The sequence below is a fragment of the Haliotis cracherodii genome, unplaced genomic scaffold, assembly GCF_022045235.1.
Source record: "Haliotis cracherodii isolate W230 unplaced genomic scaffold, xgHalCrac1.p SCAF_18, whole genome shotgun sequence".
NCBI classification, from domain to species: domain Eukaryota; kingdom Metazoa; phylum Mollusca; class Gastropoda; order Lepetellida; family Haliotidae; genus Haliotis; species Haliotis cracherodii.
The window spans coordinates 11,448,191-11,461,209 of NW_027266273.1; the positions used below are offsets into that span (position 1 = coordinate 11,448,191).

General features: G+C 42.6%; 1 protein-coding gene across 1 annotated transcript; it reads left to right on the forward strand.

Moving 5' to 3' along the window:
- The first annotated feature begins 72 nt into the window (after positions 1-72).
- On the forward strand, positions 73-3,021 carry LOC139466041 (uncharacterized). Its single transcript, XM_071248058.1, has 8 exons — positions 73-87; positions 293-469; positions 754-900; positions 1,026-1,337; positions 1,622-1,804; positions 1,974-2,146; positions 2,407-2,645; positions 2,951-3,021. The coding sequence occupies exons 1-8, from the start codon at positions 73-75 to the stop codon at positions 3,019-3,021; spliced, it is 1,317 nt and encodes a 438-aa protein (XP_071104159.1).
- Positions 3,022-13,019: the final 9,998 nt, after the last annotated feature.

Consider the following 13,019-nt stretch of genomic DNA (forward strand, 5'->3'; position numbering starts at 1 on the left):
CACGTATACGCACATCGCTATATAAATGCAATACTATTGGACGCAGCGTTAAACCCCATTTCACCTCATCTGATGTCATGTGGACACGTTTGTGTCTGTTCAGGACCCTTCAACGTTTGTGTCTGTTCAGGACCCTTCAACGTTTGTGTCTGTTCAGGACCCATCAACGTTTGTGTCTGTTCAGGACCCTTCAACGATTAAGTCTGTTCAGGACCCATCAACGTTTGTGCCTGTTCAGGACCCTTAAACGTTTGTGTCTGTTCAGGACCCTTCAACGTTTTTGTCTGTTCAGGACCCTTCAACGTTTGTGTCTGTTCAGGACCCATTAACGTTTGTGTCTGTTCAGGACCCTTCAACGTTTGTGTCTGTTCAGGACCCATCAACGTTTGTGTCTGTTCGGGACCCATCAACGTTTGTGTCTGTTCAGGACCCTTCAACGATTGTGTCTGTTCAGGACCCTTCAACGTTGGTGTCTGTTCAGGACCCTTCGACGTTTTGTCTGTTCAGGACCCTTCAACGTTTGTGTCTGTTCCAGCACCCTTAAACGTTTGTGTCTGTTCAGGACCCTTCAGCGTTTGTGTCTGTTCAGCACCCTTAAACGTTTGTGTCTGTTTCAGGACCCTTAAACGTTTGTGTCTGTTCAGGACCCTTCAACGTTTGTGTCTGTTCAGGACCCATCAACATTTGTGTCTGTTCTGGACCCATCAACGTTTGTGTCTGTTCAGGACACTTCAACGTTTGTGTCTGTTTCAGGACCCTTCAACGATTGTGTCTGTTCAGGACCCTTCAACGTTTGTGTCTGTTCAGGACCCTTCAACGTTTGTGTCTGTTCAGGACCCTTCAACGTTTGTGTCTGTTCAGGACCCTTCAACGTTTGTGTCTGTTTCAGGACCCTTCAACGTTTGTGTCTGTTCAGGACCCTTCAACGTTTGTGTCTGTTCAGGACCCTTAAACGTTTGTGTCTGTTTCAGGGCCCTTAAACGTTTGTGTCTGTTCAGGACCCTTCAACGTTTGTGTCTGTTCAGGACCCATCAACATTTGTGTCTGTTCAGGACCAATCAACATTTGTGTCTGTTCAGGACCCTTCAACGTTTGTGTCTGTTCAGGACCCTTCAACGTTTGTGCCTGTTCAGGACCCTTCGACGTTTGCATCTGTTCAGGACCCTTCAACGTTTGTGTCTGTTCAGGACCCATCAACGTTTGTGTCTGTTCAGGACCCTTCAACGTTTGTGTCTGTTCGGGACCCATCAACGTTTGTGTCTGTTCGGGACCCATCAACGTTTGTGTCTGTTCAGGACCCTTCAACGTTTGTGTCTGTTCAGGACCCTTCAACGTTGGTGTCTGTTCAGGACCCTTCGACGTTTTGTCTGTTCAGGACCCTTCAACGTTTGTGTCTGTTTCAGCACCCTTAAACGTTTGTGTCTGTTCAGGACCCTTCAACGTTTGTGTCTGTTCAGGACCCTTAAACGTTTGTGTCTGTTTCAGGACCCTTAAACGTTGGTGTCTGTTCAGGACCCTTCAACGTTTGTGTCTGTTCAGGACCCATCAACATTTGTGTCTGTTCTGGACCCATCAACGTTTGTGTCTGTTCAGGACCCTTCAACGTTTGTGTCTGTTTCAGGACCCTTCAACGATTGTGTCTGTTCAGGACCCTTCAACGTTTGTGTCTGTTCAGGACCCTTCAACGTTTGTGCCTGTTCAGGACCCTTCGACGTTTGCATCTGTTCAGGACCCTTCAACGTTTGTGTCTGTTCAGGACCCATCAACGTTCGTGTCTGTTCAGGACCCTTCAACGTTTGTGTCTGTTCAGGACGCTTCAACGTTTGTGTCTGGTCAGCACCCTTAAACGTTTGTGTCTGTTTCAGGACCCTTAAACGTTTGTGTCTGTTCAGGACCCTTCAACGTTTGTGTCTGTTCAGGACCCATCAACATTTGTGTCTGTTCTGGACCCTTAAACGTTTGTGTCTGTTCAGGACCCTTCAACGTTTGTGTCTGTTCAGGACCCTTCGACGTTTGTGTCTGTTCAGGACCCTTCAACGTTTGTGTCTGTTCGGGACCCATCAACGTTTGTGTCTGTTCGGGACCCATCAACGTTTGTGTCTGTTCAGGACCCTTCAACGTTTGTGTCTGTTCAGGACCCTTCAACGTTGGTGTCTGTTCAGGACCCTTCGACGTTTTGTCTGTTCAGGACCCTTCAACGTTTGTGTCTGTTTCAGCACCCTTAAACGTTTGTGTCTGTTCAGGACCCTTCAACGTTTGTGTCTGTTCAGGACCCTTAAACGTTTGTGTCTGTTTCAGGACCCTTAAACGTTGGTGTCTGTTCAGGACCCTTCAACGTTTGTGTCTGTTCAGGACCCATCAACATTTGTGTCTGTTCTGGACCCATCAACGTTTGTGTCTGTTCAGGACCCTTCAACGTTTGTGTCTGTTTCAGGACCCTTCAACGATTGTGTCTGTTCAGGACCCTTCAACGTTTGTGTCTGTTCAGGACCCTTCAACGTTTGTGCCTGTTCAGGACCCTTCGACGTTTGCATCTGTTCAGGACCCTTCAACGTTTGTGTCTGTTCAGGACCCATCAACGTTCGTGTCTGTTCAGGACCCTTCAACGTTTGTGTCTGTTCAGGACGCTTCAACGTTTGTGTCTGGTCAGCACCCTTAAACGTTTGTGTCTGTTTCAGGACCCTTAAACGTTTGTGTCTGTTCAGGACCCTTCAACGTTTGTGTCTGTTCAGGACCCATCAACATTTGTGTCTGTTCTGGACCCTTAAACGTTTGTGTCTGTTCAGGACCCTTCAACGTTTGTGTCTGTTCAGGACCCTTCGACGTTTGTGTCTGTTCAGGACCCTTCAACGTTTGTGTCTGTTCAGGACCCTTCAACGTTTGTGTCTGTTTCAGGACCCTTCAACGTTTGTGTCTGTTCGGGACCCATTAACGTTTGTGTCTGTTTCAGGGCCCTTCAACGTTTGTGTCTGTTCAGGACCCATCAACGGTTGTGTCTGTTCAGGACCTTTCAACGTCTGAGTGACACATGTACAAAGTGTGCCAGTAAACGCTGATGTATTCACTTGCAAACTGGGGGCACGGGTGGCCCAGTCGTCTAAGGCGCCGCAATTCACTGTGCAGAGTTGCGTCCCTTTGGCACGCCAGAAACCTATGACTGTGGGTTCGAATCCGGGTTCGCCCCGATTATGTTTCTAGGTTTGTCAGCACCATACCCGTGCTCGTGGGTTTCACCGAAGTGGTAAACGTCTAAGACCTGCATCACTTCGGGCTTTCCTCCCACATTAAACTGACACGCCATGATATCACTCACTTGCAAACTTGACAGCAGGGGTATGAGGCATGAATAAGGTATATGTGATATCTAGGAATGTAGATAACAGATCCGGAAAATCTTCAAGGATGTCAAGTGAAATTGTGATATTCATGGCCCTCACTTCCTGTAAAAATAAACAATTACAACTCTATTTGTGTAAAGGAAAACACGCGATGAGGAAAGTGTTTGAGGAACCATATTGACAAGGAAACTGATCGTTCAGGCCGTTACAAATTGATGACTTGTTTGACGGAATATTGGCTACTTGCTTATAGTATTTAAAAGGAAGACAAAAATATTTATTTATTTTTTATTTTGAAACTAGGACCCGCTTGGAAAGCGTCTCCTTTAAAAAATTTAAAATGCAAATCTCTATTAACTTAATGTTAATTGAAATGCATTTTTTAAAATATTTTTTGGGCAATTGGTACATACTGATGATATTGTGGTTCAGAAACCTTATCACCGCCTCAACTACTAGATCCAACGAAAACTATCATAAATATTTTTGTTTACAATTTCTATTTTACTGCCTTCTTATTGCAATGACATTGCTTTGTCTATGGTTCCCCCGTCTGGACAAAGGTCAGTTGGTTGTTTTACGCCGCACTCAGCAATATTCAGCTATATGACGGCGGTCTGTAAATAATCGAGTCTAGACCAGACAATACAGTGGTCGATATCATGAGCATCATTGGATCGATGACATGCTTCAACTAAGTCAGCGAGCCTGACCACCTGATCCCGTTAGTTGCCTCCTACGACAAGCATCGTCGCCTTTTACGGAAAGCTTGGGTTGCTGAAGACCTACTCTAACCCGGATGTTCACGGGTCTAAATGTCAAGACTTATGGATTAGCATAATTTCGCTAAATGTCCTGTGGATGACGTTACACATATGCATCTGCGTATCTACCTTAACGTGTTCTGAGGGCATTGATATGGAATACTGTAAGGGACATCCTCGCGATCTCGCGATCTCGCGATCTCGGCCTATGACAAAAGCATAAAATTCCAAAAGTGCGAGAACGCGAGATTTGCCCAAATCGCGATCTCGACCTTTAGAAACAACCAAATGTGCCAAAAGAGCGAGAATGCGAGAACGCGAGAACGTCCCTTACAGTATTCCATACATTGACACCAGTTACTTCATCACATTATCCATATACTACTCGTTTGGCGTCTGGTGACATAGCAGGAAGTTCATCCAGGTAAGAGAAACCTAATGAACCAGGCAATAATACCTGAAACAACGGATAAAAATCAATATTTTATACAAATAATTATCAAAACTGTCGTAGTGATTGATAGTTAGGCGTAAGGATTGGTCTTTCATTAGTGAAAAATATATTTTGTTTTATATCGTGAAAATGTTCACATGATTTAATTGTATCAACAAATAACGCCCCTCATTCGTGTCAGGATCGGTTCGAATCCCTTCAACCAGGTAACCTAGAATGTGAAAAAGATAAATCTAGATATATTACAATACTATTACAGACCTAGAATACTGCAAGTTGCTTCAACATTGTGTTCTCCATTTACACAAATACATGTGCAAGTTTTAATCCTTACGCGTGTAAACCCTGCATGTATTGTGCCTGCATCCCACATACATTTTGTTTTATTTTTGGCCGTGAATTAATTGTAAACAATTTATTTTTTTTAAATATAGATTTTTATCCGCTAGTTTTTCTGTCTCAAAGAACCAAATGTAATCAACTGCCTTGAAAAAAGAAAGTATACACCTGAAAAAAATTAGATTCAACCAAATAATTACAAACGTTATCAAAACGTTACTAGGCTGAACGCAGTTGCCGAAACACTGCAAACCTAAATTCCTAAACCCAACTATAATACCCGTATCACATTCATCCCCATCGTGTAGCCTAGTGGTTAAAGCGTTCGCTCGTCACGCCGAAGACCCGGGTTCGATTCCCGACATGGGTACTATGTGTGAAGCCCATTTCTGGTGTCCCCCGTCGTGATATTGCTGGAATATTGCTAAAAGCGGCGTAAAACCATACTCACTCACTCACTCATCCCCATCGAAAAACCATTTCTTGTTCATTTTCAGCCAACATCGAACATGGGTGTATACTTTCTATTACCCAGCAGTTGACTACAACTATTACTGAATGCCCAGCAAGATTAGATCACGGTGTATACAGTCTGTAAATGTGGATGTGGTTGTTTGTTATGCCATTCGCTTCTTGAAAATTAATATGGTGACCTTTGTTAATTTCACTTCAATGAAACCTACCCTGCACATGTGATGAAAAGAAAGCCCACAGCACGACAAACGACAAAGATATTTTACTACCGCTTCCGTGTTCCAAGGGAGACTACTCTTGTATTACTAATGATACTTAAGTTATTGCCATTCGTGAACAACTCGTGTTATTCCGGGACAAGCCGAATCTTCTTGCAGGTTACGGAAAGGGGCGATTAGTGACGAATGAAGTTATTGCGTGAACTCCCCACTGCAAAGACAACAGGTCTAAAGAAGTCTAAATTCCAGGGTGTTAAAATGTTGAAATGTTGAAAAATAAGTGCGACCGTGGCCATCCTACCACCATTTCAGTTCCAAGGGTTTAGCGGGACATTCTGCCTCGTCATCACATTAAGGATGTGTTGAGGCATAAGTTCGAATATTTTCAACTTCATTCATCGCGTGTTACCAGATTCACTGTTTATGTGCATGTTGTACAGTGAGAGATTGCATTCAATGATCGAAAGAGCTAACAAGCAAATAAAACATGGATACAAAACGATGTTTTGTTTTGTTTGTTTGTTTGTTGTTTAACGCCGCACTTAGCAATATTCTAGCTATATGACGGCGGTCTGTAAAATATTCGAGTCTGGACAAGACAATCCAGTGATTGACATCATGAGTAACGATCCACGCAATTGAGATCGATGACATGCATCAACCAAGTCAGCTAGCCTGACCAACCGATCCCGTTAGTCGCCTCTTACGATAAGCATTGTCGCCTTTTACGGCAAGCATGGGTTGCTGAAGACCTATTCTAACCTGTACCTTCCCGGGTCACAAAAAGTTGTAATAACGTCAGTATGCCTTGAAACACTATGTTAATTAAATGAGTGATATTTGTAATATTTTAATAATATTTTACAGTGATATATTTCAAAGAATGGAATATCTGTTGCCATATCATGTGACGTTTCATTTCACTCACCCAGACATCACGCTTTTTGACGCGGGATCGCTTTCTCACTCACTCACTCACTCACTAACTCACTCACTAACTCACTCACTAACTCACTCACTCACTCACTCACTCACTAACTCACTCACCAACTCACTATTTCCTGCGATCACATACGCAGTGCATTCCTTATGCATGTCTAACTGTTTCTAAGGCGATTTGGAGCGGTCGGGGAGCCTAGTGGTTAAAGCGTTCACTCGTCACGCTCACTCACTCACTCACTCACATCAAAACGACATTCTGGAAATTTAAACGTTTCGAAAGTGAAACTTGCATGCAGTGTTGTTCCGTTCACACGAACACTGACATGGTCGTGAATCGTTTGTAGTTGCACTACAAAGCGGCACCCTGTGTTGAAACATTAAGTCTTTTCGGGCACTGCTTTACACGAGGCGATGTTCACGCCACACGTGGGGTGGGGAGAATTCCACTGTTTGATGCTGGAGACTCAAAGTCATTCCCAAGTATTGTAGACTTGCTTTGACGTTTTCCAATATTTCTGTTTTTAGAATCTGTATGACAAACCAAAGTTGCAAAACTTGGGTGAAAGGATCCGATTGTCGTGGACCCGTCCTCGGTTATGATCCATCTACAACTGACAAGCAGAGATACACTGAAGTACTGTAAAACCTCACTCACTCACTCACTCACTCACTCACACTCACTCACTCACTCACTCACTCACTCACACTCACTCACTCACTCACTCACTTACTTACACTCGCTCACTCACTACGATTTCCTGCGATCACATACGCAGTGCATTCCTTTTGCAAGTCTAACTGTTTCTCGGGCGATTTTGATTTTTTGTTTTACAGATCGCTAAACCTAAAGATTTGGAATGCAAAATAAAAATATCATTCCAGTTTTTTATTGACAAGCCTGATAATCACCCTTATGAAAAAATCACAACCACAAGTATTCCGTCTGACTTAGATAAGTTGTTTCTGCTCAATGATGTGCAATTTGTTAGCTGACAAGTATGCATAGCTTCAGCAGTACCCGAAGCGGTGTTTTTCTACCCTTCTGGACGCTGTTGAGTTGTTATCATTCCGGTCAAAAGAAGAAAATAGAGAATTTTATATATTTTTTTCATCCTACTGATACTAACAAAAACAAACATAATTGATGATGATAATTTATTTTTATTTTTACCTTAAGTTCCATAAACCAAATCTAAGTTTTAGAAAGAGGCCTGTCAAACGTAAAAGCACATGTGATACTTCCGGTCCATTTATAGGTACATTTGATACTTCCGGTCCATTAAGTCATAATAATGGCAGTCAGTATATAGTTCAAAGAGAAATCTACAAAGAGGTCGCATATTGCAAATTTAGCTTTTATCTATTTTGACGAAATGTTTCAACTTCCTTTGAAGATTCTGTTCAAAAAGGCCAGATTATGCAAATATGGATTATAGGACATATCCCTAGGCAACGCACTACTGAGTGGTCAAATAGAAGATGACATTCTCCTTCTTCGCTTGACCCCATGACTGAGTCAAGACACGAATACACGTTTAATAACCACAGATCGTGAAGTGAATTAACTTACATACTTACTTTTGTCAGCAGACAACGATTATACCACTGAGTCTGATTACCGTACAGCTAAAAGAAGCTCACCGTGGACTCGCGTTATAACGAAACTATTACAATGGACACCCAGGGGTAATGGACTTGAATCTCGAAGATACCAGAGACATGAGATCGGTGGGGTAATAGGGACAGGGTATAGTTGTACTTTGGACAAAAAAGTAAACGAATATTTTGTTGAGATACATATTTTTGTAGTGAAAACTGTGCACACAATTTCAAAAAACATATTCATGACCCCAACATTTTGTTTCTTCGGGCTAAAAGTTATTTCGCGATAAATCACCTCGAAGGATCCGGTTCGAATCCCTTCATTGGTATAATGTGTGAAGCAAATTTCTAGTGTCCCCGGTCGTGATATTGCTAGAATAGTGCTAAATACGGCGTAAACCCCAACACCACTCACTCACTCACTCACTCACCACTACCCGTGAAGATCCGGGGTAGAATAGATCTTCAGCAACCCATGTTTGCTGTAAAGGCGACTTTGCTTGTTGTAAGAGCCACAAACAGGATCGGGTGGTCAGGCTCGCTGACTTGATGCATGTCATCGTATCCCAATTGCGTTGATCGATGTTCATGATGTCAACCACTGGATTGTCTGGTCCAGACTCGATTATTTACAGACCGCCGTCATATTGCTGGAATATTGCTGAGTGTGGCGTTAAACAACAAACAAAACAATCAGAACTCAGACCACCACAAGCCAGGTGCGGGGACAATGTTCTTTATTCCCCAGGTGTAGGTTGTAACTCAGTAACGCCACCCGCCATGGGACATTATGATGGATACACCAGGGTACCCACACCTAGAGAAACAGGAACGCTGGCAAATTTCGAACTGTGGGGTAGAGAATGTTTGAAATTCGGAGATAAGACCTCTAATTAACAAAATGATAAAACTTACAAATGCCATATAGCTGCAATATTGCCCAGCGCGGCACTAATCAAACAAACAAACAAACACGCCATTTACTCCCATGAAATGTTTGACATCAATGCAGTGTCCTCAGACCAACGCGGCAATTGTAACCTTAATTACCGTATTCGACGTAATAAGCGCCCCGCTCTAATAAGCGCCCACGGCGATATTTTCTAATATATTGGCAAGTGAACAATCCCAATTAGCATCCCTTCCGAATGATCAATGTACAAAGACTAATTTATTCGTGTGTTATATGCACTCGTGTGTTATATGCACCCTTATTTATGGGCAATTAAATTCTGGAAAAATATATCTGTCGTACATAAACAGTTCAGACCGTCAGCATAAACCACGAAATTTATCTTTCAACTCTGTTTTTTTCCACCAAAATGATATTCTAATAAGAGCCCACTATTTCTAATTTTGAGAGCGCCCTGGGCGCTTATTACGTCTGAACTGGTGCTTGAGCTTATTTTAACCCTGTAATATTTCCCTGTCCTATTACCAGGAAATGCGACCCGTGAAGATCCGGGGTAGAAAAGGTATTCAGCAAGACCGTAAAAGGCGACTAACGGGATCGGTTGGTCAGGCTCGCTGACTTGGTTGAAGGATGTCAACGTATCCCAATTGCGTGGATCGATGCTCATGACGTCAATCACTTGATTGCCCGCCGTCATATAGCTAGAATATTGCTGAGTGCGGTGTTAAACAACAAACAAACAAACCAGGAAGTGCAACTGCACAAGCCAGCAACATAGACTGTTTGTCTGGATCTGCATACCCAGTCTCAGACTGAAGGGTCGATGTTTGTTATCACAGTGGCGTGGAAAACGCAGTTGTACTACCATGCCAATTTCACCGTCACTTGCGAAGCATCTGTATAAAATAAGTGTTTACATAAATCTAAACATTCAAAAAAGATTCTTGTTATTAGCACGAGTCGATTACTATCGTCAGATTGTTGACATATTTTGGCAGAACGAGAGCAACTGAGACATATGCCAGATCATTATGGACATCAACGTCGGCAACGTCATCTTCCATCCTAGGCTACATATCTGTCGTGATTTCGGAGAAGATTAGGTCCCAAATACCCCATGCTAAGAAAAGATCGAGTGTGGTGTCTTTCAGATATTTGCACGCGTACATTCTAGCTAATCTAATGTCCCGGGCAAAAGAAAGTTTTCACCCTGTTAGAGGGTGGCTAAAAATTAAACAAGCTAAATGGAAAGACGATGGTGGTGTATTTGATACGGGTATCATAGTTGTATTTTTGACCTTACGTTTGCAGTGTTTCTGCGAACGCTTCAGCCTTGTAACGTTTTGATATATTTTGTAATTTTTGGATCAAATCCAGTTTTCAATTGTATACTTTCGTTTGTCCCGCAGTTTATAAAGGGAGTTAATGCAATATGGTGTTCTGCTGCGTTACGTCACAAATTGATGACGTTGCAGTTGTTTATCTTGTGGGTTTGACATTTCAAATATATATACTTTGTTTCAAATAACAGTGGATAGTATGAAAGGGAGTATACGCCCAGGCCGTCATTACATAGCTGAAATATTGGGAATGTGACGGTAAACAACATACAAACACTAGAACAGTATATTAACTTTAGAGACGTTTCTTTGTTGGGGCGTTGCATGTGTTTTCTTCATTTATTTTTCTTCACAAAATAATTAGTAATACATGCGGAGTGTTATCTGACAAGACCGCCTCCGTGGTCTAGTGGTAGAGCGTCCGCCCGGAGAGTGGAAGGTCCGGGGTTCGATCCCCGACCGCGTCATACCAAAAGACGTTAAAAGATGGTACTTGTTGTTACATTGTCTGGCGCTCGGCATTTAGGGGCTAAAACAAGGACTGGTCGGCTCGGAGACAGTATACTGTGTCTGAGTGGGGTATTCATGTTAAACTGGTATCTCAGTGAGCTAGCACTATAAATCGGCATCAGTCCGGACTAGTACAAGCAGCCACACAAACACACACACGTACATGCACGTCGCTATATAAGTGTAATAATCTTGGACCCGACGTTAAAACCCATTTCACCTCACCTCACCTGTTATCTGACAATTAGAGAAGGTTTTAAAGACTAACCTCAGAAAACGTTTACGAAGAAATTACGCATTACCTGCCAAAAAGGAATTAAAGTCACTGGCGTTTCAAGGAGGTAATGTTGTATGAAAATATTTTGCCAAAGAATTAACACAAAAAATGAACTGTTCATCGGTTTTGCTGGATATCTTAAAACATTAGTTGTTAAAACATTAGTTGTAAAAACAATTCTTCGGCTTCTCCTTATTAAGACAAATATTTAATATTTTGGAGCAGTGACCGAAAATACCATCTCTCAAACAAACAGACCATATCCTCACTACAGTCAAGAAATAGTCTTGGTTTGGGTTTTTGTAAAAGACTTCCAGTTTACACCAACTGTGACATTGTTAAGTCATGTTCACATACTTTAAAAGTAAGTGAGTTTGGTTTAACGCCGATTTGAACAGTATTCCAGTTATATCGCGGCGTTTCAGTTTAATGTGGGAAGAAAGCCCGAAGTGATGCAGGTCTCAGACGTTTGCCGATTTGGTGAAACCCATGAGCACTGCTATGGTGCTGACAAACCTAGAAACATCATCGGGGCGAACAGATACTTTAACAAACAGGTGCTCTTTAGAAACTGGTAATGCCCCTTTCGCGAATTAAGACTTACCCCGCGTGTAGAGCTACATCTAGAAACCCAGAAACTGTTTATAAAGGCGGATCCAGCATTTTTGAAAGGGAGTGGTCCAAAATATCAAAATCTCCTCTCAGTCAGCTTTACTGCCTACAACTTACTGTTACATTTGGGTTTTTCAAAGGGGGGGGGGGGGGGCCTGGACATACACATTATTGTACTAAAGCGAAGCGCATACGCGCGCGCGTGCGTGCACGCGTGTGTGTTTGTGTGTTTGGCTACTTGTACTAGTCCGGACTAATGCCAGTTTAACATTGCTTGCCCACTGAGATACTAAGCCACAGTTTAACATGAATACCCCACTCAGACACAGTATACTGACTCCGAGCCAACCAGCACTTGATTTATCCAATAAATGCCGAGCGTCAGGCAGGGTAACAACAGCCCCATCTTTCAACGACTTTTGGTATGACCCGGCCGTGGATCGAACCACTGACCTCACTCTCTGCGGGCAAGTGCTCTATCTAGACCACGGAGGTGGTCGTCTGATTCTGTTACGATAGCCTAATGCGTGTGGGTCGTTGGTCAAGCTAACAACAACGCACCGGTCAAGACGCTAGTAATATCTGGCCGGTGACATAGAGCTGGAATACTGCTGACTCACTCACTCACTCACTCACTCACTCAATTCACTGTTATTTTTATTTGAATGTAAGGTATTTGAAAAAAAAAATTGATACATTGAAATCTGTCTTAAATAATTCGAAACGAAAGGTTATCCGTTTTTATGTACACTTGCAAAATCCAGGGTTTGTGAAATTTAATCTTTCCCTCTCGTAAAAAAGAAAATCTAACCAGCCCCGAAAAGATTAAACCTTGAATCCTCAGAGTCATAAATATCGCGCCTCATATACAGCCGTCACAAGCACGTTGTTTGAAAGGACGCTTTCAAGCGGGTGTCAGAGGCACGTGCTTTGGCACAAATTTCACAATTTATTTGCACGATGGATCGCAAGACTGAGCAGCAATACAACTAGTATCAATAATCTTCACAGGCGTATCACAGGCCATGAATGCAAGATCACCAGGAAAATAAATGAGTCAGAATCTACCCAAAGGATTACGCACTCAAGACTTTAATAAATTCATTTCATTGAAAGGAAAGGCCCTACACCCTGTTTTAGGAACGGGGGTACACCCGAATTTAGGCAAATGCGCCAAGCGCCTCTCGAGTTAAATCGACACTCGGAAATGCTTTTTTCCTTGCTTTAGATTTTAAT